The sequence below is a fragment of the Lithobates pipiens genome, unplaced genomic scaffold, assembly GCF_037356315.1.
Source record: "Lithobates pipiens isolate NorthernLeopardFrog02 unplaced genomic scaffold, aLitPip1_a1.2 Scaffold_16, whole genome shotgun sequence".
Taxonomy (NCBI): Eukaryota; Metazoa; Chordata; class Amphibia; order Anura; family Ranidae; genus Lithobates; species Lithobates pipiens.
In genome coordinates, this window is record NW_027507748.1 from 293,164,090 (window position 1) to 293,191,822 (window position 27,733).

At 45.4% G+C, this 27,733-nt stretch overlaps 1 protein-coding gene across 1 annotated transcript in view; it reads left to right on the forward strand.

Moving 5' to 3' along the window:
* LOC143984348 (uncharacterized) overlaps window positions 1–15,990 on the forward strand; it is a 106,053-nt gene extending 90,063 nt beyond the window's left edge. Inside the window, exon 2 of the mRNA XM_077484583.1 lies at window positions 15,289–15,990. Within this exon, the coding sequence (XP_077340709.1) occupies window positions 15,289–15,762 (474 nt within the window). The 3' untranslated portion in view covers window positions 15,763–15,990. The remainder of the gene's footprint in view (window positions 1–15,288) is intronic.
* Window positions 15,991–27,733: the final 11,743 nt, after the last annotated feature.

A 27,733-nucleotide genomic window follows, 5' to 3' on the forward strand; every position in this document is an offset into this window, starting at 1 on the left:
AGGCATCACTTAAAGTATTCCCCTCCTTTATCTTCTTTCTTTGCTAGCTTAAATGGTTCCTACGGTAATTGTAATCCAAAAGGGTAAGTGGAGAAAGTTAACTCATAATACTCCAGGTATAACTCCAAGAACTTGTAATCGCACTTGGGCGCTAAAGAGAACCAGGCCTCAAGCCTACTAAATGTCAGTTGCTCAGTTTCACTTCCGTGGAACAACAGGTTCCAGCGAGGCCTGTGAGTAAGTCTAACTGTGTGCAATAGTATTAAATGATGGGCCGTAACCCGCTCACCAACTGGATCAGAGTTCGGGGTGATGGCTTTGGTCAGACAACTGCAGCTTGCTCCCGCTCAGGCTGGGCCAGATGCTCTGTGTCGCTCCACCGACTGGATCCGTTCCTCCGCTACTCCAACAAGTGTCTCCAAATCTCATCAATCCGATCACCGGCTCTCAGGCCCTGTCAAGTCACCTCTCAAACAGTCCGGTTTGCACTCCGCAGTGACTGTGTGGCAATGTGTCCAAGGACCTTCAACACAGTTCTGCACAGACAAGGAGCGTGGTCCCAAGAGGCCAAATATGGCCGCTGCAGCTCCTTTTATCCCCTACCCAACATGCACTGTGTATCAGAGTGTTCATGGGTAGGTCACACGGATTCCTGGGTAACAAAGGTTGATCCTCTTATCAAAACAAACATCACTTCCTGTCAAAGTCTTTAGTGTTTTAGAATCACCATATCTGTACATTACCAGATTGTATCAGTAGATGGCTCTATCTGTTCAGATTCATCACCCCCACTGATGGCCCATTGTAAAAATTTTAGGGGGAGAGGAGATGTTTTGAACAAGTAACCCTCTCCACTTCATTGAGAGCTGAATGCATAAATAATGTGTGTTACTTTGGCCAGCTCCTCCTTACTTAAACTATAGGCAGCCAACTGGACAGGTAAGAAGTTTCATAATCCAAAAATATGAATACACACTGAAGCACATTTTTACAATCTGCTTTCACCTATCAAGATATTAGGAGAACAAAACTTTAAACTGTGCCATTTGAAAGTATTCAGGCAGGCCCTTGAACAACATGCTTTGGTGAATTCATCCATAAATATGAACACAAAAGAGGTAGGTATAGTGTGTATGGGTTTGGCAAAGTCAACAGATAAAGTAGCATTTTACACAACTTTTTACGCAAAAATGTAGCCAACTCTGTGGCCTCGGTTACCGGATCACACTCTGACGGCACTTGAAGCTGGCCATCCTGGCTTGCCCCCCCCCCAAAGGGCCCACGAAGTACAGCAAAGCTATCTGGAGTACTTTGCGGGTAGGGGGGCCATTGATATATCAGATAATGTATAACATCTTTTAAATTTTGTTGTTAAAAACTGAACTCATATTTCATGTGATTTACTGCTTGTGTTTCTTTTAGCTGTCTCCTAGGTTCTCCAATGGCCTTTTATAACTATTATGTTGTGCTGTTGGTCTGCTACACACACCATGGGGGTTATTTACTAAAGGCAAATCCACTTTTCACCACAAGTGCACTTGGAAGTGCAGTTGCTATAGATCTGAGGGGAACATGCAAGGAAAATAAAAAATAGCATTTTAGATTGCACATGACTGGATGATGAAGTCAGCATTTCATTTCAGTCATTTCAGTCATTTCAGTCATTTCAGATCTACCCCTCAGATCTACAGTGACTGCACTTCCAAGTGCACTTTCAGTGCACCTGTAGTGCAGAGTGGATTTGCCTTTAGTAAATAACCCCCATTGTTTTTGTTGTTAATGTATTGTAATGTAATGCATTAATGATAAAATTAATCATCCTTTTCAACTCCATGAATTAATTGCTTGCAGTCCCCAAAATGGCTTGATTTTGGCAACTTTTAGAGCACTGTGGGGGTTATTCACTAAAGGCAAATCCACTTTGCACTTGAAAGTGCACTTGGAGTGCAAAGTGGATTTGCCTTTAGTAAATACCCCCCATTGTCACTGTAACTACACCAACTTACTCCAAAAACTGGTATTGAGCATTAAAAGAAGCACATTCACATGTGCGTTATAAAAGGGTTTTTTACCAAACCAACATCTTTGGTGCATAACATGTATGTGTGACAGTGTATAGCCTTTTTTTTGTGGCTAAACAGGCATGTTTAAAACCATAACTTCCACAAGTAGGGAACTTACAAAATTCAACTTTGATAAAGTAAAGGTCATATGAGACATTAGAATGTCAAAACTGTGTTGATTTTGCCTTCATCAGATGGGGTGATGTCACCCCTGTAAAAGCCAAATTTTGAAGACGCACACAAATTGGGTCTCAAAAATGTGGATTTCCATCATGATCCCATGCCTAAAATGTGTGTCTTTTCCCTACGTCTATTTTGATAGATGTAGAGAAAAGACACACAGTGTGTCAACATGTGCTATCTGCCATCATGGGATATCAATGTATGTTTTTTGTGGGTGAAACCACTTCCTCGCAACTAAAGCAGATGAGAGGAAGGGGTTGTACCCACAAAACGCGTACATTGATATCCCATGATGGCTGATAGCAGATGTTGACACACTGTGTGCATCTTCAAGATTTGGCTTTCAAATTACTTAAAAATTTAAATAAAAAATAAAAAAATAACGACAACATTGAATTTTTTATTTTTTTGGTTAGATTTTGGCTAAAACATCAATGATGTTGGTGAGTCTTTTTTCAATATCACTGATGTTTTCCTTGACCTTCTCTAATTTACGATTGCACACCAATATTTCGCTGATCAGGATCTGTGCACTTGCACTCACTGTTGACAGAGTTTCTTCTTCCACAACATCCACATCACCTAAAAAAATAACACACCATGTATTATAAATATGCAGGCATACATCTGTTACCTGAAGCTGTGGTCTCAAACACTGACGTGTTGTGGTCACTATTTCGCCCACTTCCTGAACCTCGGAATCCACATCTTCAGAGTGTGTAGGGATTTCCCCTTCCTCACGGGGGTGTGGGGTTTGTGATGTCCTCAGATGTTCAGATTCTTTTCTCCCCTATGTGAATACAAAAAAGTATACTTAGCACACAGATATTTGAGGCAAGAAATAGTAATATGAAACATTGCTTGGAAATGTTGTCCAATTGTCTATTTTGGCAGAGTTCCAAAATGAAGACATGATTTTTTTCCCTTTCCAAAGCTGGAATACTTACCTGTTTTGTTAAAGTTTCACACACGGAGAGACCCCTAGTATCCACTGGAGCACCTGCGTGGGACACCATAAAAAGATTGTTCTGGTGTCCTACACTATTGGTCCTGTGTCAGATGTGTAAGCAGCTGCTGAGTGTCCTCTTCTTAAGCCGCGTACACACGGGCGGACTGTCTGGCCAACTAAGTCCGTCAGACAATCCGACAGACAGTCCGTCCTACTTTCGAATGAACGGACTTGACCACACACGATGAACAAACAGTCCGCTGAAAGCTTGCGCGATGACGTGTACAGCACGTACGACGGGACTAGAAATACGACGTCCAATACACTGCAATGCAACCTTTCGCCGTGTAAATCCTTTCTGAGCATGCGCCATACTTAGTCCGTCCAACTTGCCTACTCACGAGCGGACTGTCCGCTGAAACCAAAGTTGGATGGACTGTATTACGGAAATTCCGAAAGACTTAGTCCGCTGAAGCCCATACACGAGCGGACTGTCCGCTGAAATGTGTTTCAGCGGACTAAGTTGGACAGACAGTCCGCCCGTGTGTACGCGGCTTTACACTAAATCTAGTTTTCATTTCATTATAGTTACACATCTAGACAACAATGAACTTCTTTTCATACAAATAGGTATGAAGAATTGTAGTTAACCTGCATCTGCCAAAAACGTTGTATTAGTGATCGAACGAACAATGTTTAATATGAACGATTACTGTGCCCATGAACCTCAAACTTGCCATTTAAAATTGTACAACAGTAAATAAATTTACATGGAGCAGCACTAAAGTAGTAATAATAATAATAATAATAATAATAATAATAATAATAATAATAATAATAGGAACACACAACAAATACTTACTTTTTAGAAGCAGTTTTCTGATCCTTCTGTACTGATCGTGCTCCCTCAATTTCAGGTCTTTCTTAATTGCTCCTTGGTTCATCGTACCCCAAAATTCCTGTGCAAACTTATGACAACTTTAGTCATGATCTTGGCCTTTCTCACATTTGGGTTTGGGTAAGGTCTATACTTCGCATCATAGTCGGCCCTCTTCAAGATGTCCACCATCTCCACCATCTCTATAAAGGACATATTTGAGGCCTTATATCTCCTCCTGGATGTGGAACTGCCTTGCTCCAGGCTTTTAGTCATTGCTGCATTCTCCATGTACCTGCTCTGTCTCCGCCATGTGCTCTCCCACTGCACCGAAAGAGAACGGGCGGGGAATACACCAGAAAGAAGGTCAGGAGCGGAATTTCACGCATGCGCAGTGTATATAAATTATAATGCACGTGCGTCGTATGTATGATCTGTGAGCAGAGGATGGAGTATCGTAAGCGCCAATCGTGCAAATGAAGGTACAATTTTAACTTGGGTCATCAGTAATTAGTGGCCTATACTAGTTATAGATTGAGGCCTATATTGGGACAAGATTAGAAGAGTTTAGCCTGATATTAGGGTTTGTCTTGTGTTGTGTCTTGCAGAGAAAATGGATACATTTACAGACCCAGACTTCCTGCTAAGGATGAGCTGAACACCCCCAGGTTCGGTTCGCACCAGAACCTGCGAACAGACCTAAGCTTCTTGTGAACTTTAGAACCCTATTAAAGTCTATGGGACTCGAAGGTTCAAAATCTAAAGTGCTCATTTTAAAGGCTAATATGCAAGTTACTGTCCTAAAAAGTGTTTGGGGACCAGGGTCCTGCCCAAGAGGACATGTATCAATGCAAAAAAAAGTTTTAAAACTGCAGTTTTTTCAGGAGCAGTGATTTTAATAACGATTAAAGTGAAACAATAAAAGTATAATATTCCTTTAAATTTTGTACCTGGGGGGTGTCTATAGTATGCCTGGGAAGGGGCGCATGTTTCCCGTGCTTAGAACTTTCCCTGCTCATTTCTGCAGGAAAAAAAGTAATTTAAAATCACTCGCGGCTATAATGAATTGTCAGCTCCCGTAATACAGAGAACACTCATTGAAAGTCATTGATAAAAAAAAAATCGTGGGATTCCCCCAAATTCAATTATCAGGCCCTTCAGGTCTGGTATGGATATTAAGGGGAACCCCACGTCAAATAAAAAAAAAAAATTGATGTGGGGTTCCCCCTAAATATCCATACCAGACCTTTTATCCGAGCACACAACCTGGCAGAGTGACGAAACGCGTAGGACGTGGCCACGTTGCGTGCACCCATCTGAACGGACAGAGACGAATGGCAGAGTTTTATCACATGCATATGCTTTTAATACTAAATCTGAATAGTTTTTAATACAAATAAACGAACGATTTTGATTTTGAACGTATTACACTATGGGTATGTCTTTCCTCATTTATAACTAACGTTGGAGACTATACGGACGGAATAGAGAAACCTCACCCAGTGCACCAGCAGCAGCCAGAGAGCGACACAGTGGCTTACATTGTGAAGGTCCATCCAGCCCCATAAGGGGCGTTAATTCTGGTGAGAGCATTTACATATCACAGCACTGAGTGACGCAGGGGTTGAAGGTTTCTAACTGAAGTCCCAGCACTATTTGAGCATCAGTGAATGAAACGTTCCCTATTGATTTCACGTACCAATTACAGCATTAGTCTGCGGTGGTAGCATTCTCAGCCAAATATTAACATTGGACAAATATTGGACATACATGGGTTTTTATGCGACTATTGGCTGAACTTGGTTTTGGATCCCTAGTCTTTTTGCACTTCTTTGCACTCATTTGCACAGTTATTTATTCTGAATAAGAGCACTGAAGGATACTAGTAGTATTTCTTAGGCTGTTTGAAAAAAAAATTTTCATTATTTTATTTTATATACCTGCAATGACCTAAGTGAATGTTTACAACATTTTCGGGTTCACTCATAATATGTTGACATGTATATGATAATTTAAGATTGGTTTTGGATTCAATTATGATAGGATACATATATTGATTTGATATTGATTATATTTTTTAAGAAGCATCTGCACCTTAATTGCACACAGCACTTTTCCAATAATATTAATTTGTGGCGATAGGTCAATTTAACACACTATTAATTGGGTTTAGCGCCACAACCTTTCTGTTTAATACTCTTACAATTTCCCTTCCTTCCCGACTAAGGAAGTAAGGGCTTCAGGTATAGGCAGCTCTAACCCTGTAAATTTTCTTTCACATTTTTTTTCACATCTTTTTTTCACATTTTTTCACATTCCTTCCCACTACAATTTTTTACCACATTGGAATTTTTATTAGGTTGTTTTTTTCCATAGCGCGACTTTACTTACCTATTTATATTACACTTTTATTGTTTCACTTTAATCATTATGAAAATCACTGCTCCCAAAAAAACTTCAGTTTTTAAAACTTTTTTTTGCATTGATCCATGTCCCCTGGGGCAGGACCCAGGCCCCCAAACACTTTTTAGGACAGTAAAGCCGCGTACACACGGGCGGACTGTCTGGCCAACTTAGTCCGTCAGACAATCCGACGGACAGTCCATCCTACTTTCGAATGAACGGACTTGACCACACACGGATGCAAAACAGTCCGTCGAAAGTTTGCGCGATGACGTGTACAGCACGTACGACGGGACTAGAAATAGGAAGTCCAATACACAGCAATGCAACCTTTCGCCGTGTAAATCCTTTCTGAGCATGTGCCATACTTAGTCCGTCGAACTAGCCTACTCACGAGCGGATTGTCCGCTGAAACCAAAGTCTGACGGACAATATTACGGAAATTCCGAAATACTTAGTCCGCCAGACTGCACGCTGAAAAAGTCTGCTGAAGCCCACACACGAGTGGACTGTCCGCTGAAATGTGTTTCGACGGACTAAGTTGGCCATACAGTCCACCCGTGTGTACGCGGCTTAACTTGCATATTAGCCTTTAAAATTAGCACTTTAGATTTCTCCCATAGACTTGTACAGGGTGTTCCGTGGCTTTTCAAATTTGCCGCAAACACCCCAAATTGTTCACTGTTCGCCAAATAGGCGAACAGGCAATGTTCTAGCCCAACAAGAGTTAGGCCGCGTACACACGCGGGGACTGTCTGCCGAAACTAAGTTCGTCAAACAGTCCGCTCAAACTTTTGAATGAACGAACACGCCCACACACGGCACTTTTTGAGCGGACAAATACGGCAAACTTTGTTCGTCGTACTAAGTCCGCGCAACTTTTGAAATGAACAGACTCGCCCACACACGAGGCAACAGTCCGCTCATTTCGAGTGCGTGTGCAGGTAGGCGGGGCCCGCGAAGGAGACGTCGCGGGCCCCACCGCCTGGTATGGACTTAAAGGGGAACCCCAACGCCGAAAAAAATCGGCGTGGGGGTCCCCCCAAAGTCCACAACAGACCCTTGTCCGAGCACGCTACCCGGCCGGCCAGGAAAGGGGGGCGAGCGAGCGCGCCCCCCCCTCCCGAGCCGTACCAGGCCGCGTGCCCTCAACATGGGGGGTGCCTTGGGGAAGGGGGGGCCGCGCGGCCCCCCCACCCCAAAGCACCTTGTCCCCATGTTGATGAGGACAAGGGCCTCTTCCCGACAACCCTGGCCGTTGGTTGTCGGGGTCTGCGGGTGGGGGGCTTATCGGAATCCGGGAGCCCCCTTTAATAAGGGGGCCCCCGGATACCGGCCCCCACCCTATGTGAATGAGTATGGGGTACAATGTACCCCTACCCATTCACCTGTAAAATAAAAGTACCCAAAAAAAAACACAACACACGAGATAAAATATTTTATTGCACAGCTCCGGGGGTCTTCTGTCTTCGGGGGTCTTCTCGCCGGACTCCTCCGCTATCTTCTTGTAGCTCTTTTGCTAGCGGATGAGTCCGGCTTTCTTCCTCCCCGCCGCCGGCCTCTTCTCCCGACTTCGGGGGTCTTGTCCCCCTCTTCGGTTCTTCTGCCGGGCCACCGCGCCTTCTTATAGCTCTTTTGCAGGCGGTGGCCCGGTCTTCTGTCGCCGCTGTCGTCGCCGCCGCCTTCCGTTCTTCTTCTTCTTCATCTTCTTCTTCTTCTTCTTCTTCTCCAGGAGATGTTGACACGTCGCTCTCTCCAGCCGGAATGGCAGAGCCGCGCTGTGCGGCCACTTATATAGTGACAATGGGGCGGTGTCACATGGTATATGTCACATGGGTACTCCTTCGCGGGCCCCGCCTACCTGGAGGCGCGCTCGAAATGAGCAGACTTTCCTCCGAACGGGCGGACTGTCCGCTCAAACCAAGTTTCAGCGGACAGTTTTTCGGAATTTCCGAAAAACTTTGTTCGTCAAACTGTCCGCTGAAACTGTCTGCTGAAGCCCCACACACGAGCGGACTGTCCGCTGAAACTGTTCAGCGGACAAAGTTGAGTGAACAGTCCGCCCGTGTGTACGCGGCCTTAGACTCAAATTCGAAGCTCATCCCTACATCCTGCCAAACTTTATAGACAGGTACAGAGAGCTACCATGTCTCTGACAATAGCGCAAGGAGGTCCAGGATTCCATGAGATCAGGAGCAGCAGCAGATGATGTAAATGCCCCCAGGCTGGTGTAATACGACAGACTGCATTTTTTGTCAGATCAGAGTGAACCCAGGCCATCGCTATCTACACTTCCTTCCACACTTCCTTCCATATCAGATGAGGCTCCTGAAGCCCAGCCTGGGCCTTGGACCCAGGAAGATGTGGAGGAGCCCAGATTGAGCCAGGTATAGCATTTTTCAACATATATCTTGTCAAAAATGTAATTATGTTAACTAGATGCTATTATTGACCACTAATTTCTAATTTCTTTCAATAGTTTTTTATTAAATTTTAAGAAAGTTTACATGAAACATGCATATAACAAATGCTTTTCAGCGAATATTAGTACAGCCGACTTATAGACAGTAATCAGAACATATAAAACCTGAGGTTACACATAAGAACTTCTGTAAGACAGTAATAGTAACATTAACGGAGGAGAATCTTCATAAGATAGTGCTGGGCTAAGCTCGAGGCGTCCACGCACACCCCGAGCTACGCCTCTGTTAATCGTAGGCCTTATGGGTCCCCTGCCCCCGACCGCCCCAAAAGGGATCACACTGCAGCCGGAGGCCGAGGACCCGCCCTATAACTCCTCACAAAATGCAAATAAATGATGAAACATTTGACAGCAGCAGCAGATTTAATCTCTAACTTGCTTCAACCTATACCCAAACTAGCTCTTAGAGAATACTCAAACATCCCAGTCGGATCTGTAATCATGAATGTGCATCAGTATCAATGTGCGAAATAACAAAGAAAAGAGAAGGAAAACAAGTAAGAAAGAATAGAGATGAAGAGAAAAAGAGGATAAAAGAGATCAAAGAGGTGTAGGTACCCAGGTCCATTTGCCATTTCCATTTACACGGTATTGCGCCTATTACCGTATTGTTTATACCATTCCACCCAAGGCCGCCAGATTTGAATTCTAGATTGGAGACTGTTCTGGGAAGCCAGAAACATAGTTTCATACGTAACATGTAAGTTAATTGTCTCGATTACTTTCGCTACAATAGGAGGGTCTGGGTTTGCCCATTTCCTCGTTATCTCTAATCGTGCCCCTAGTATAATTTGAGACAGGACGTGTCTATGTGAGTGGGGGAATGAATCTATACCTAAGGATAGGAGTGCAAGACCTGGATCGCCCCTCCTCTTGTGCGTACTTAAGACGCCACTTATAATTTCAAAAACATCCCTCCAGAATTTTGTTAGTTTTGGGCAGGCCCATAGAATATGTTGTAGGGATCCCCTCTGCCAGCACTGTCGCCAACAAAGAGGCGACCTGCTCGGGTCGAACCCAGCCAATCTTGTGGGCGTTAGATACCAACGCAACAAGATTTTCTGGTACAATTCCCATAGATTTACGCTTTTAGTGGCTCTATAAACAGACGCTATAGCGGTCTGCCATTGTTCGATGGTCCAATGCTCTTGTAAGTCTAATTCCCAAGTTCTCATGGAGGGGGATTTAAGAAAGACCTTCTTCTGGTGTAGGGAACCATAGAATAGAGAGATACCTCGGATGGAGGTTTTTGAATTATGGAGGTAAGCATAAACTTGCTGAGGGATAGCAGTAGACATGTCCCCAATGTTCTGCAATAAGTGCGCGATTTGGGCATATGCATAGTGATCCCTTGGCTGCAAAGCGTATTCAATCTGGAGAGTGCGAAAAGTTTTAAGGGCAGGCCCAACTTTCAAATCATCCACCAAGGCGATTCCCCTGGGCACCCAATGGGCAATGTGTAAATTTGGGATCAATACTTGTAAGCTCGTAATGGAATGCCGTACGACTCTGACCGGGGTTGTGGTTGAGGAATCCTTAAGAAAGAGATTCCACGTCTGTAATGTTGCCTTGACAGTGGGTGGCAAGTGTGACGGGAAGCGTTGCATGAATCTGCTAGACATAAGTAAGTCGCACAGCCTTCCATTAGGAGATTGGTATGATTCCATGTCCCTCCAACGGGGGACATGGTCCTCCAGAAACCAGCATTTCAATTGAGCTAGAACTGCCGCGACGTAATAATCCTGGATAAGCACATGTCCCACTCCCCCAGCCAGCCTGGCTTTAAGCAGTTTGTGGAAAGCACATCTCGCCCTTTTCCCCTGCCATAGGAAAGCATTCAATTTAGCTTGTGCTGTGCGGAAAAAGGCACTTGGCACTGGGATGGGCAGAGCCCTAAACAAATAAATGAACTGGGGGAGTACCATCATTTTGAAGGCCGCTAATCGGCCGGACCATGTCATTTCCAACTTGCTGATTGTCTGGAGCTTCAGGGGAAGTTCATTCAAAAATGGCGTGTAATTAGCTTCGACCAGCTGTTCCGAATTATCAGTCAAAGTGACTCCAAGATATTTAATTCCCCTGGCGCTCCAGACGTAAGGAAATTGAGCCCTGAGCTTGCTTCTAGTATAATTATCAATACCCAATCCTAGGATATAAGACTTATTAGTGTTCACCTTTATAGTAGGACACTTGTCCGAACAATTTCAAAGTAGCATGCGCTGCCGCCAGGGAGGGGCCCACCTCTGTCATGATTACAACTACATCATCCGCAAACAAGCTAATAGAGTGCGTCTGGTTACCAAGAGGGAAGCCCTTAATAGTCGGATGGGTTCTAATAGCAATGGCTAAGGGTTCCATGAATAGATTAAATATTAGAGGTGACAGAGGGCACCCCTGCCTGGTACCATTCGATATTTTAAATGGGGTCGAGAGGATGCCTGATGTGTAAACCCTGGCTGAGGGTTCCGAATATAGGGCCAGAATCGTGGATAAAGCTAAATCAGAGAAACCAAAGGACTCCAGCACCTTGGTCATATAGAGCCAGTGCACCCTATCGAAGGCCTTCTCCGCGTCCAGAGACAGGAGCAGAGAAGGCCTTCGCTGCGTCCGCGCAAGGTGGATAACATTTATCATGCGGCGCGTGGCATCTGAGGTTTGTCTGTGCTTGGTAAATCCGGCTTGATCCGGGTGTATAATCGTGGGTAGTATGTCAATCAATCGTAAAGCTATCATTTTAGCATAAAGCTTAATGTCAGTATTCAATAATGATATTGGTCTAAAGTTTGCCGGAGAGGTGGGCTCCTTCCCCGGTTTTGGCAGCGCGACAATCAAGGCCTCCAACATTTCCCGAGGAAAGGAGGACGAGGCAGCAGCGGATTGGAAAACCTGGAGCAATAGAGGTGACAGTGTAGCTGTAAATGCTTTATAATATTCCCCACTAAAGCCGTCTGGGCCCGGTGACTTATTGATCGGAAGCAACTCAATAGCCTTTTGCACTTCTGCTAAAGTGAACGGGGCATTTAAGTATTGAAACTGGTCCGCTGTCAATTTGGGTATCGGTAAACCTGACAGAAATTGTTTGATAGTCTCCGATATAGGTTGAGTAGTCAGTGGGTCGTCCTTCAAGTTGTACAAGCTACTGTAGTAACAGCTAAAGGCGTCAGCTATCTGTTGTGGGTGATAAAGTTTCTGATTAGTAGTGGGGTGTAGAATGAATTGAATTCTATGTTTGTATCTATGCCCTCGGATAGTGTGCGCTAGCAACTTCCCCGCCTTATTGCCTGTGGAATAATAAGTCATTTTGAGTCGTTTAGATGCTTTTTCAAAGTTTTCCAGTAAGTGTATTCTAAGGTCAGACCTGAGTATAGACAACTTTTGGGAGTTAGAGGGGGAAAATTGAGTTTTATTTTGCGTTTCCAGGTCCGTTATCTCTTTGAGTAACGCGTTAAGTCTCTGCTGCCTCCTCCTCCGGACCCCCGCTCCCAGCTGAATAAATATACCCCTCATATATGCTTTTTGAGCATTCCATAAAACACCTGGATCAGTCACTGACCCTACATTATCGCTTAGAAAATTCAGTAAGTGTGTGCTTAATTTTTCCTTCAATTCTGGTTGTTGCAATAGAAAGGTGTTCAATCGCCAAACCGGTGCTGTACCCGGGTTATACGAGTCTGCCACGGACAGGGTGATCGACGCATGATCCGACCACGTTATCGAGTTCACACCAGCCGAAGCTGTCTGTAAGAGTAGCTGTTGATCCACCAAAAAAAAATCTATTCTTGTGTAAACTCCATGTGGTGGGGAAAAAAAAGTATAATCCTTTTCATTGGCGTGTAAACAACGCCAGGCGTCATATAACCCCTGCCCGTGGACAGACTGTGACAAGGAAGGTTGGGTTCTAGAAACATTGGAAGTGGAGTCCATCTGAGGATCTAGAGTGATATTAAAATCGCCACATATAAGCAACCGACCCTGCTTGCAAGAGTTAACCCGTTTCATCAACCTGTTAAAAAAATGCACCTGTCTACTGTTGGGGGGAATAGACATTCACTAGAGTGTATACAGTAGAATTAAATTCACAAATCAGTATTAAGTATCTACCCAATGAGTCTGATATCTGCTCAATTAGTTTAAAGGCCACCGTATCTCTGATAGCCACTAAAACACCCTTGGTCTTTGTGTCCGCATTTGCAGTGAATATAAAGGGAAACCGTTTGTGCGTGCATTTGGGTGGTGCCTGCTTACAGAAATGAGTTTCCTGCGCACACACAATGTCACTATTATACATGGATGCCTCTCTCCACAGAGATTTACGCTTCACAGGGTGATTCAGACCCTTGGTGTTAAGTGAGAGGATGTTAAGTGGCATACTTGGTTGGGAAATATGATGATTTGATCCTGCCGGGTCTCGGTGTCATAGCGTCAATACTCACAAAATAGGGCACCCAGGGAAACGCAGGAAGCGTCGACACATCAAACAAGTCCTTCATGTATCGAAGAGGAAGGCAGGTCCGTGGATCGAGGGAGTTCAAAAGTCGGGACCGAATCGCATCAGTCAGGTACCTCAGAGGAAGAATAGGAAAATAGGAAGAAAATGAAAGAAGAAAAAAAAAGTTGAACAAAAAAAAGGGAGAGCATAAATGCAGCAGGTGGGAAAGTCCCCGGATGGTACGAGGCGTTTCCAAGTCACTGCGGTCCATCCTTGGGGAAGGTGATGAACCTTTTAGCAGCACGAGGCCGAACTCGTGCTGGGGGGGTGAGTTCAGTTCTGGTGTAAAAGCAGTCCTGGACCGGGACTGATGGTAAAAGTGATGAAGCTGTTTGGCCCGCTTCAGTTGTGTGAAGTAGCATTTTTAGCGGTGACTCGTCTCCATTCCTGTGGGAGGCCATGTGGAGTGCTAGTGGTGGAGCCCTTCTCATCTTCCTCCGACAAAATGCCCCATTCTCTAAGCAAATCGATCCCTTTTTCCAGGGATGTGATGGTAAAGGATTGATTATCTTTGGTGATAGAGAGCTTAGTAGGATAACCCCACCTGTACAAGATCTTGTGGTTGCGCAGAATCTTTGTCACTGTGTTGAGGTTTTTCCTCTTTTGCAGAGTATATTGCGACAAGTCACTGAAAAATTGCAATCGGTGATATTGTGGAGGGAGCGACTCTTGTTTCCTCATAAATATCATCAGCCGCTCCTTTACGTGGAAAAAGTGCAATCTCATAAGAACATCCCTAGGCACTTGTTCCGATAGGTGGGATGGTTTTGGTAGGCGATGGATCCTATCAATAGTAACGTCCAAGTCGCTGAGATCAGGGAGCAAGGCTTTGAACATATTGGCGACATAGAGGGTGAGGTCCGACTGTTGTACTGATTCAAGGATGCCCCTTATTTTAAGGTTGTTCCTCCTGGATCTGTCCTCCATGTCCTCCATCTTTGCTTTAACCCATTCCATGTCAGTTTCCCGCTCATCATGAGCATCTACCAAATCGTTGATAGTGCCTGCAAATTCCTCCATTTTTGCTTCCACATGATCCACCCTGTTTCCCAATGCTAGTATATCCGTGTGGAATCTGTGCATGTGCTTAGCCATATCAGATTGCAATGTGCTACGCAAGGATAGTAACATATCCTTTAAAACTGTGTCCAACACAGGCTGGTTTTGTGTAGGAAATGTCTCAATAGGTTCAGGTAAATCTCTAGTGTCCTCCCCTGAATCCGAGGCCTGGCTCGCCGCCGGACTCAATCCATCCTCATCTAGTCTGGGTTTAGCTTTAACCGGGCTGCGGGAGGATGGGGTGGAGGGGGAGGGGGATTTCTCCTCATCTAAGTCTGTATTTAAGAGAGATGTACCTTTCGCCGTCGGTTTGTGTTTAGGTGCCGGTCTCCTCACTGTGTAGGCCTCGGCGCCATCTTGCTCCACCTCTCTCCCGCTGAGCGGATAGAAATCGGTCAAGCGTTGCGGTTTGCGGTGCTGGCGACGTCTCCCCGACATGGTGGACAGTGCTGTGGTGAGTCCCGCTGCTATAACGAGGCAGGGGGCCGTTGAGCTGAGTCGCTATAAGCCGCTGTAGTCCCGGTTCGCTCGGAGCTCTGGGCTCACACGTCCATGCAGCTCCGCAGTCAGGCCACGCCCCCCACTAATTTCTAATTTAACAAAGTGGTTTACATATCAATAGACAATAGTAGCCACAAATGATTGGGACAAGAATGAAAAATGCTGGGGTCAGAATGATAGTCTTTTCTATTTGATAACATTCAATTTGCAACAGTCATGAGCTCAAAATTGTGTGTGATTGATGATCAAAAAACTAAAACTATGTACCATTTTCATACACAGGAAAGTCTCAGCAAGGAGGAGGCCGTGGAAAGTCTCAGCCTGGAGGTGGCCGTGGAAAGCAGCCTAACTAAATCCCAGGTTCCTCCCCTCCGCCTTCCAACAAAAAGGACCAGGAAGGTGAGGAACCTGGAGGAGTCAGTGACTACTTTAATTAACCAGGCTACTGCAGTCCTCACAACCAGCCCTGTTGGTCCCGAGTCAAATGGCTGTCTTACAGCCAGTAAACTGGAACAAATAGAGGAGGGCCAACGCCTCATCTGTGAGGAGATAATACTTCAGGACCTAAAAAAGGAGATGAGGGGCCAACTCACAACTAAAAGCCACCTGTGTGAGTTGGACAATACTCCTCCGCCACCTCCAGAAACACCTCCACCTCCTCCAGCAACACCGCCACCACCTCCAGCAACACCGCCAACAACACAGCCACCCAACCCACCACAGCAGCATGGAAGTGAGCATGGAAGGATGTGTTGAGAGTGATGGCCTGGGTTTGGTGTGGTCTGGCAAAAGACGCAGGCTGTTGTAAGACCACAGCCTCGGGACATATATGCCATCTGCTGCTGCTTCTAATCTCTCAGAGTCCTGGACTGTATTGTGCTCCCTATTAAATGGACTCCTCAGGTTACCAATTTGGCCTGTCAAATAATTGATATCTGCCCTGGGGTACAAAGGCTTCACCAATGCCAACTGTTTCTCCAGCATTGCATTGCCTGATGGAACATGACTGCCAGATTGCTCTCCTCCTTGAGCATCCCCTCTCTCTGCGCTCACGCCACTACCTTCCTCTAGCTATGTATCATCATCAGAGCCTTCAAAACGCTGGTCATCCTCCTTGAGCATGTACCCATCACTGCTCAAACAGTTCAGGGAACTCCGCAGGAGGACATGGTGGGTCTAGGGTAGTAGTGACTGATGACATTGAGATGAGGGAAGAGGACGCGTTGGCAGCTGCTTTGCTAGTACCCTGAGCCTGGGTGAGAGAGGATGAGGAGGGCTTGGTCATCCACTCTACCAAGTCTTCAGCATGATGCGGCTCAACACGTCCAGCTGCTGAAAATAAGGACAAGCGTGTCCCATAGCCACACGCTGATGATGATGCACCTCGTCCATGACCAGCACTGTTGTCTCTAGACACAGAGCCTGATTGCCCTCTTTTATTGGCTCATGACTGTCTGCCTTTCCTTGTTGGCCTTCCAGACATAGTAATGGCCTGCAGGGAGATGGGAAAACCAGCAATTGAGGTATCTTTAGGTGCACACTGAGCAAATGGCACAGTACACCGACTGTAACTACTGCAGCTGCCTGCCTCTGTTACAGAAACAGAACAACACCAGCAATAAGGGGTAGCTTCAGGTGTATACTGTGCAGGAGGCACACAACACCCACTGTAAATGCTGCAAATGTCTGTATTACAGAAAAAGAACAACACCAGCAATAAGGGGTAGCTTCAGATGTATACTGTGCAGGAGGCACACAATGCCCACTTTAACTGGTGCAGATGCCTGTATTACAGAAACAGAACACCAGTAATAAAGGGTAGCTTCAGGTGTATACTGTGCAGGAGGCACACAACACCCACTTTAACTGGTGCATATTCCTATATTACAGAAACAGAACACCAGCAATAACGGGTATCTTCAGGTGTATACTGTGCAGGAAGCACACAACACCCACTAAACAAGTGCTAGGTTCCCAAGCCATAAATACACTGTCCCTGCCTATCGTGCTTTTTCCCTGACCGCCGCAACACACTACACAAGGCCGCCGCGCTGGCGGCCTTATATAGTGTGGGGCTTGTACTAAACCCCCCTGAGCTATAATTGGCCACAGGCCAATTATGGCTTTCCTCGCTGCTGTCGCTGTGATTGGCCAAGCATGCGGGGTCACAGTACATGCTTGGCCATTCATGATCAATATGGCGCGAACGGCCCACAGAGTTCTGGCTTCACCGAACGGGCGAACAGCCAGTGTTCGAGCCGAACATCGAGCTCATCCCTAATTAGGGATCCTGGTTAGGGATGAGCCAAACACCCCCCAATTTGGTTCACTGCAGAACATGCGAACAGACCAAAAATTTGTGTGAACACACGAACCCCATTAAAGTCTATGAGACTTGAACGTGAAAGATAAAAAGTGCTCATTTTAAAGGCTGATATGCAAGTTATTGTCATGTTTGAGCGTACCTGGGGTGTGTATATAGTATGTCTGTAAAGTGGCACATTTTTACAGTTTTTAGAACAATCCCTGCACAAAATTACATTTCTAAAGGAATAAAAGTAATTTAAAACTGCTTGTGGCTGTAATGTAATGTTGCCCCCCCCAGCCCATTACCAGGCCCTTTGGGTCTGGTATGGATATTAAGGTGAATCCCGCACCCAAATAAAAAAAAAGGCGTGGGGCCCCCAGGCCCTATATACTCTGAACAGCAGCAGTATACAGGTAGTCTCCGGGTTACAAACAAGCCAGGGACTGTAGGTTTGTTCTTAAGTTTAATCTGTTTGTAATTTGAAACAGGTAAATTTTGTAAGTGTAGCTCCAGCTGAAAAAAATCTATTTTTAAGCTTTTTGGATAACATGGGAAGGGTTATCATCACCCCTGTAACATTGGTAAGGATTGGTGATAAAGCATCAGTGGAGACACCTTTTTTCCATATTAACTCTTACAAGAGAGAATTTCCCTTCCTTGGGGTAGATTTCCTCTCGCCTTCTGTTGTCTCCCTCCGTTTGTAAGTAGGAGTCGTTTGTAAGTTGGAAATTTGAAAATAGGGGACTGCCTGTATATACTATACGGCCTGCCCTAAAGGTGTTAGTGGTACAGAATACTGTAAGCCTTCACAGTTACTCTTGGTGAAACGGGCCCTGCTGTGAAATATTATATCAAGAATTGTAATTACGCGCTCCTGTTAAACAGGGGCATAAAAACTGGGCCTTAGACAGTGGTGGTGGTCGCACAACACTGTAAAGCCTCACAGATACGTTTGTTGAGCGCAGGAACAGGCCTGCTGTGAAATATTAGATCAAAATTTTTAATTATGCACCCCCGTTAAACAAGGACATAAAAATTCGACCTTAGGTGGTGGTGGTACAACACTGTAAAGCCTCACAGATACTTTTTTTAAGCGCTGAGGACTGAAGAATTGTCTGAAGGCATCGGTCAGCCGGCTACCTTCTCCACTGCTCTTTCTGTGACTGCACGAAGCCTCAGCAACACGTTGTCCAGCACCAGGAAATTGTAACCTCCCAGGCTGTGGAAACGCATTGCACAAACCTTTCTGCAAGGCCTCCTGAAGATGTTTCATCCTCTGCTGCCTCTGCAAAGGCTGAATAACTTCTGCAACCTTACCCTTGTAACATGGATCAAGAAGGGTTGCTAGCCAGTAATCATCCCTCTCCTTGATACCATGAATCCCAGGGTCCTTTCATAGGCTTTACAGGATCAGGCAGGTCATGCATCAGAGGCATTCGATCCTGAGTCCTCTCGGTCAATAAGGATCACATGATCCTCAACCACCTCCTCCCAGCCACGTACAACTCCATGGGTTTGTGGGGACTGAAAACAATCCCTTGAAGACTGCTGCTGATGCTCAGTGTTATCCTCCACATCCATGCTGATACAATCCTCCTCCTCTTCTTCCTGTGTGATTGGCGGGCCTGCAGGAATACTGGTATCTGGATAAAGGGGGCCTTGAGAGGTAAGGAAGTTCTCTTCCTCCCGCTGTTCTGCCTCAAGTGCCCTGTCCATTATACCACAAAGTGTGTGCTCCAACAGGAAGACAAGAGGGACAGTATCACTGATGCATGCACTATCACTGCTCACCATCCTCGTGGCCTCCTCAAATGGTGACAAGACAGTGTATGCATCCTTGATCAGTAACCACTGGCATGGTGAAAAAAAACAAGCTCCCCTGACCATGTCCTGGTGCCATACTCACACAGGTACTCACTGATGGCCCTCTGCTGCGTGTGAAGCCCCTGCAGCATTGCCAATGTTGAGTTCCACCTGGTGGGAATATCACAAATGAATTCATTCTTGGGCAGCTGGCATTCTCTTTGAATGTCAGCCAGCCGAGCACTGGCATTTTATGACCGGCAGAAATGACCACAGACTTTCCTGGCCTGCCTCAGGAGATCCTGTAAGCCTGGGTACCTGCTCAAGAACCACTGCACCACCAAATTCAGGACGTGAGACAAAGAGGGAACTTGGGTCAAGTGTCTCTGTTGGAGGGCGGAGAGGAGGTTGGTACAATTCCTGGCTGAAGCTGGAGTGGCGTCAACCACCTCTGAGCCTGCCCCTACAGAGCTGACAGAATCTCTGCCCCAGTTTGGCTCCTGTCCCCTAAGCAGACCAACTCAAGCACCGCATAGCATCTTTTTTGCCTGAGTGTTTGCGTAGCCCCTTGAATGCCTATGGAGCACCATTGGTGGACAAATCTGCAGAGGAAGAGGTCATAGAGGAAGAAGAAGAGGAGGAGGTGGAGGAGAGAGCTGTGGCAGAATCACCACTACTAGCATTTTGGAGGCATGATGGCAGAACAAGCTCCAACAATACTGAACCCTGTCCTGCATCCTTCCCAGCTGCCAGCAGAGTTACCCAGTGCACCGTGAAAGAAAGGTGATGTCCCTGTCCATGCCTGCTGGACCATAAGTCAGCAGTAATATGCACCTTACTGCTTACTGCCCTGTCCAACGAGGCCAAGACATTGTCTTCCATATGCTGGTAGAGAGCCGGAATGGCCTTCCGTGAAAAGAAATGGCGTTTGGGAATCTGCCACTGAGGTACCGCACATTCAACAAATTCACGAAAGGGAGCAGAGTCTACCAGCTGAAAAGGCAGCAGTTGCACTGCTAGCAATTTGGCCAAGCTAGCATTCAGACATTGAGCATGTGGATGGCTGGGACTGAATTTTCTTTTGACGGTTTAGCAACTGGGGTAGGGAAATTTGCCTGCTAAAATCCGATGCTGGCGTATCGCTAGCAGATTGTCCGCAAGTACTTGGGACACCTATTGTTATACTTTCATTCCTCTCAGTGCAGGTTTCTGAGAGGACTGGAGGTATAGTGGGGTTGGAGATCCCAGCTGATGAGGAGCAAGGAAAGGTCCGCCTTGTTCTTTGATGGGGGTCTTTTAAGTGCTGTTGGCAACAGACTGCATGGGAGGTCATCATATGTCTGGTCAAACATGTGGTGACCAAGCGGCTGCTGTTTTGGCCACGCTTAATACACTTCAGACATATGTTGCAAACAGCAATGGTGCAATCAAAAAAGGCCCATACCAAAGAACATTTTAAAATATGTGGGAAGTCAGCAGCACCCTGCACCTGCTTGCTCTGCTGTGTGATGCAATAGGGTGGCTGCCCTTAAGCCGCCCCCTGGAGGGCATCCTGCCTCATTCGAGATGTGCCTCCTCCTCCTCCTCTCTTCTATCAGGCACCCAAGTAGTGTCAGTGACCTCATCATCCTTTCCCTCCTCGTCACTGGAACAAACTTTGCAGTATGCTGCAGCTCAGGGAACATGACGGTCAGTTTCTTGACCTTCTTGGGCACCCCCTCTCTCTAGGCTCACGTTACTTCCTTCCTCAACCTGAGTACCATCATCGGAGGCTTCAAATCACTGTGCATCCTCCTGCAGCTTGTACCTGACACTGTGGTCGAATAGTTCGGGGAACTCCTCCGTGCATGATGGTGGTGCTAATGAAGGAGTGACTGTCGACATGGAGCCTTTGGAATAGGCCGCTTTGGCAGCTGCATTTGCAGACAAACTACTCTGAGCCTGGGTGACAGAGGATGAGGGGGCCTTTGTTATCCATTCCACCAACTCTTTTTGCATGTTGTGACTCAATAACAGAAGTTTAATAACAACTATGGGTGCACTGTATCGTTCAGGCGGCCTTATATAGTGTGGCGCGTGGGCTTAGTTACCCTGAGCCATGATTGGTGAAAGGCCCCCTGCCTTTGGCCAATTATGGCTCTCTTAGCTGAGGGCGCTTTGATTGGCCAAAGCATGCAGGTCATGGTACATGCTCTGGCCAACCATCATACAGCAATGCACTGCGCTCCCGCAGTGCATTACGGGCCGTTACGCACCGCTCGGATTTGGCGCAAACGGCCCATAATGTTCGGTTTTCAACAAAAGGATGAGCAGCCAATGTTCGAGTCAAACTCATGTTCAAGTCAAACTCTTTTTTGACCCGAACAGAAAGCTTATCCCTAATCCTGATTCTTTCTCTCCAAGCAGGTTTAAATTATGTGTCTTATAAACAATAATGAACACCCGAAAGAATATTAAAAAAATAGACAGTTTATATTACAGATTATTTAGGACCTCAACTTAATTAAATGTTGTATTTACAGTATCTTACAAAAGTGAGTACACCCCTCATATTTTTGTAAATATTTTATTATATCTTTTCATGTGACAACACTAAATAAATGACACTTTGCTACAATGTAAAGTAGTGAGTGTACAGCTTGTATAACAGTGTAAATTTGCTTTACCCTCAAAATAAGTTGCAGCTATTAAAGTCTAAACTGCTGGCAACAAAAGTGAGTACACCCCTAAAGCTGGCCATACACCAGATTATCTGCAGATTTTCTATGGTTAGATGAAAAAAGTGCAACAGATTTCTCCATGTTCGCTAAACTGTGTGGATGGAGGAATCTCCCACTTTTCACATCTAATCATAGAAAATCTGCAGATAATTTATGGCTGTATGGCCATCTTAAGTGAAAATGTCCAAATTGGGTCCAGTTAACCCTTTTCCTTTCCTGGTGTCACGTAACTCGTTAGTGTTACAGGTGTGAATGGGAAGCAGGTGTGCTAAATCTGGTGTTATCGCTCTCACTCTCTCATACTGGTCAGTGGAGGTTCATCATGGCACCTCATGGCAAAGAACTCTCGGAGGATCTGAAAAAAAGAATTGTTGCTATACATAAAGATGGCCTAGGCTATAAGAAGTTTGCTAAGACCCTGAAACTGAGCTGCAGCATGGTGGCCAAGACCATACAGCGGTTTAGGTTTAACAGGACAGGTTCCACTCAGAACAGGCCTCACCATAGTCAACCAAAGAAGTTGAGTGTCATTTCCAGAGCTTGTCTTTGGGAAATAGACGTATGAGTGCTGCCAGCATTATTACAGAGGTTGAAGGGGTGGGGGATCAGCCTGTCAGTGCTCAGACTATATGCGGCACACTGCATCAAGTTGGTCTGTATGGCTGTCATTTCCAAAGCTTGTCTTTGGGAAATAGACGTATGAGTGCTGGCAGCATTATTACAGAGGTTGAAGGGGTGGGGGATAAGCCTGTCAGTGCTCGACTATATACTGCACACTGCATCAAATTTGTCTGTGTGGCTGTCATCCCAGAAGGAAGCCTCCTCTAAAGATGATGCACAAGAAAACCAGCAAACAGTTTGCTGCAGACAAGCAGATTAAGGACATGGATTACTGGAACCATGTCTTGTGGTCTGATGAGACCAAGATAAACTTATTTGGTTCAGATGGTGTCAAGCGTGTGTGGCGGCAACCAGGTGAGGAGTACAAAGACAAGTGTGTCTTGCCTACAGTCTAGCATGGTGATGGGAGTGTCATGGTCTGGGGCTACATGAGAGCTGCCGGCACTGGGGAGCTACAGTTCATTGAGGGAATTATGAATGCCAAAATGTACTGTGACATACTGAAGCAGAGCATGATCCCCTCTCTTCAGGGACTGGACCACAGGGCAGTATTCCAATATGATAATGACCCCAAACACACCTCCAAGACATCCACAGCCTTGCTAAAGTGTAAAGGTGATGGACTGGCCAAACATGGCAGTGCTGGAAAACAATGGTGGCCACACAAAATATTGACACTTTGGGCCCAATTTGGACTTTGCACTCACTACTTTATATTGTAGCAAAGTGTAATTTCTTCAGTGTTGGCAAGATAAAATAAAAAGATGTAATAAAATATTTACAAAAATGTGAGGGGTGTACTTTTGTTAGCTACTGTATATCCATTATATGAGGAGTTATGACCCTTCATGGCTAAATACTTATGACACATCCATGGATGTCTGTTTCTGAAAATGGAAAAAAGAAAACATGATTCATCATCATTATGTTTGTGATTTTGCATTAATCAGTTTCTAAGACTAATTAATGAGCTACAAAGCCATAAACTAAATCCTGGCATTATAGTGCTAATATGTTCTATAGCTACATGCAATTGGATTTGAAAAAAAAAGTTCATCCAAAAGTGACATTTGAATTGAAGGCAGTACCTAGTGAGCTGAATCAGTCTGGTACCTGTTGTAGGTCTTGCATACTCAAACAGTGAGAATTCTCTGCCAAATTCCTGACTCTTTCTGTCCATCTGGGAGCTTGGGTGTTTCCACCCAACTTTGCTTGTTCTGGCATCTTCGGTTGCATTTTCTCCATAATATAAAATAAATACAAGGATATTGAAAAACCCTCATAATGGTTAAGGTCAGTGTGGAGATCCAAAAACTCAAGTTTAGATGGATAGATAGATAGATAGATAGATAGATAGATAGATAGATAGATAGATAGATAGATAGATAGATAGATAGATATCAATGTCAGACCGTGCCACAATCACTAACAGATACTGTTTTTCTAGATCAGATTTTAGATGGCATGGCATAATATACATCTGTGAGTTTACCTTGCCATTTATAGTATACTGTAACTCTAATGTGTTAAAGTTGTATAATTAGGGAGGGGGTGGATTAGTAGATCATGTGATCAGATACTTGCTATGTCTTTCCTGATTGATTGCATTGATCCTGCAGGCATATATCTGTAGCAAGGTCCCAGGCCTCCTTTGGTCTAATCAGGGCCGCTGATAGGGCAGTACAACCAGCCCTGTTGTACCGGGCCCGGCCAGCAGGGGGGGCCCGAGCAGCTTTTAACTTCTAGCTAAAAAAAAAAAAAAAAAACGAAATAACTATATTAACCTGCACCCACTTGATTACTAACATATATAAGGAATATATATTCATTTCCTGGGCCCCATCAGGTTACCAGAGGGGCCCAGGAGGTGAAAGCAGAAGAGGGACTTTTTTTCTATTTTCGGGTGCAGGGATACAATGCTGTGCCGCATGCTGTTCTCAGTATACCTGCACAAACTAAAGTTCTTTCTGCTCACTGTATGCCTCTCCGGCGGATGGATATTACTGTTATACGGCTCCCTTCATCCAGTAAGTGCTGCAGCTTGAGGGACTTATCACTGGAACGGCTGAGACAGACAGAGCAGCAGGAGTAATCTGGCCAATGGCAGTGGTGCACAGGCAAGCAGTCCCCTGCACACACACACACATACTGACAGGTCACACTATTGTAGCATGTGCAGTCCCTAGACTCTGTGTGCTCATGGTTATTATCATTATGATGATCAGGGCACAGTAGGTGCTGTATGGCTCTGTCAGTGTAACATGACTGTGTGGTGCTGACTTTCCTGATATATGACTGTACTGTGTGTTACAGACTATAACTCAGCACAGCCATAACAAAGTCAGCATCACACAGTCATGTTACACTGACAGAGCCACACAGCACCTGCTGTGCTCTGATCATCATAATGATAATGACCATGAGCACATAGTGAGATGCTACTTTTACACATGTGATGGGGGAAGGGACAGTAAAAATACATAGCCAAGCTGCATTTTTACCACCCCCAAACCACTCTCCTTTCATAACCTTTCACCCAAGCTTTGCAATTAGGTCCTTTTTCATGCAGACCTGATTGAAAGCTCCGTATGAAGACACAAACTGAATGGGCACAGATGTCAAAACACTGACATCTCTCCCATTCAGATGCAGTTATGATTGGTGGGGCGCTGTAAATGTTAAATGTTCCAGCTCCTGCCTCCTGCCCTGACAGCGTGGAGGCAGGGGTGGGGTTATGGGCGGAGCCAGGATGGGTTGTGGGCGGGGTCAATGGGGCCCCGTCAGGTAGGCTGTATGGGGCCCCATGATTTCTAACAGCGGCCCTGGGTCTAATGAGAACTTCCAGTGCCAGAGACAGCTGACATTCGTCTGTATATGATGGATTGTGAGGCATGGTAGTTAAAGTTATTGGTCGCCAGACACTTCTTGAATGCAAAAGAGAGTTTACTTCTCTTAACAAACTTTTGGGGGAGAGAGGATTAGGGCCAGGACACCCTAAGGTAGTTGCAACTTCAACTGGCAGACTCTGAGAATTCAACAGGAGGACAGCCATGCAGGGAAAGGCATTCAATGAGATGTCTCCCATGGCAACAGTCTTTAACAGTTCCTAACACGAAGCATAACAGTTCTTTACTTCCACTACAATCACTCCTTGTAGTTCTTCAGCCCACTGAGCTCCCAGTCACTCACTAGACTAAATGATTTACTTCCACTGAATCCCTTGAGTTCCTCCAAACTTCACGATGGTATCTTCCTCAGCGTCACCCCCGCCTCTCTGCTGGCTCCCTAGCTTGGCACTCAAGATACCTCTCAAGCGTCACCTCACTGGCCTGCTCAGTCCTTAGCTTGACACACAAGTCTGCTCTGCAAGCGTCACCTCCGCTGGCTGGGTCCCTGGCTTGATACCCACTGAAGTTTCCAGATTCTTCACCGTTCCCGGTTAGTGAGAATGCTGCTCTGGTACTTGCTTTAGTTACGCACTGTGGTCCCTGGTAAGGTGGTTATTCCCTTAGTGGTGAAAACTTCCTTTCTACCTCTGACCACGACAGGTTCTCCAGCCAGCAGAACCATCACTTTTGGTTGAACTGCAAGCGGCAGTCTCAACTGTGCGCTGCTCTCTCCTGCTTCTGGATAGGCCCTCAGACAGCCTAGCAACCAGATGTGCCCAGGATAGGCCCAATCTATGGCCTAGCAGCCCGGGCAGTACAACACACGTCCACCCAGACAGCCGTCCAGGTGGCACAGAACACTTGATCACCTGACTCTCTTACTGAATATATAGGTTCACCCAGCAGGCCAAGGGATTCAAGAAAACCCCTGCCCATTGGCTGAGATACCCCATATACCCATAATCTGACCTTGCAATGCCATACAGGTACCTGGCCACCTAGTGGTAGAAGAGAAAATTGCAACAAGGTCAAACTTAGGGATAAATCAATTGATCCCTAACAATTAGCCAAGATGCCAATTCCTGCCAAGTAAATTTTTGAGGGGCAACCCTGCCTAAACTCCAGAGTGCTACATATCTTTGCCGTTGTCAAGTAAATACTGCCTACCTTGGGGTTTTTGCTGCTTTGAATTGTGTGCACCTCAAGTCAATGGAATAAATATGATCAAGCTGCTGCAGAACACTCCTCCTAAGTTGGCACCCTTTCCCTGAGACTCACCAAGGAGAAATACAAGGAGACTACACAAAAGCTGGAAAAATATGCCTGCATGCCAACCAAAGACACCTCAATCAAACTGGGCATACAGCAGCTAGGTCTCATGATATCTGACTAAGTAACAACTGACACATGGGCTATGGATTAGAAAAGTGGGACAAGGACTGTAACCTGGAATACGGTGAGTAAAGTAGGCCCTGATTCTGGGGTTACATGCATGCAAATAGATGATGGTGGCGAAGCAAAACCTACCCTGAGAAATATTTTTACACAGGTTTGAAAATGTCACACCTCCTTGTCTGATCTTGCATATCAATTAAAGGGTATTGGGGGGGGGGATTTCCTAAGTTAGAAATGATATGCAAAAGTTTAGAGAGTGAACCATGGTGCTGGATAGCCACATTAATGTTATAAAGGATGATTTTGCACCCCTTAAACGTCTTGTACACTATGCCCAGTCTGTCACATCTAGTCTTTACAGACTAGATTTGAAAAATGTCCAGGAGTAATATGCAAATTATTGGTATGAACAGAAGGCAAAAATCTGATGGATTTTATTGAAATCTGACTGATCACTACTTTTGGCAAAGACTGTTTTACACCCTTATTTACTGCTGACCATGCACATAGTGTTCTAGCCCATCCAGAACCACAGGAAATACACCAAGACCCTTTCTCTTACTTATTACTCATCTATAAAGGCAGATATATTGTGTTGAGCAGGGACAGAGTTATAGGAGACAAATTATTGACTTTATATTAGCTCTTTTTCTGCACCTCCAGGCTGAACTGCAATGTCAGAAAGCAAAATACATGAGGTCAAAAATGACTTAAACTCCTCAATTTACTGAGTGCAATTCTGCATCCTGCTAAATGAAGGACGGCGGCTAAAGCAGAACTGCATTTTTTTAAATACCCAACAGCAGCACTGAACTGGCTGGACTGCAGTGAACTCCAACTAATAACCTGCGTCAGAAACCATGAAACAGACTGAGACAAGTACAATCAAATCACACTTGTTTATTAATAAAAATAAAAAGGTGAATAGAAAAAAGCATAGCCAGAATCCAGTAGCCAGATCGGGTAGTCAGCCAGTCCAAAGTTCATTAACC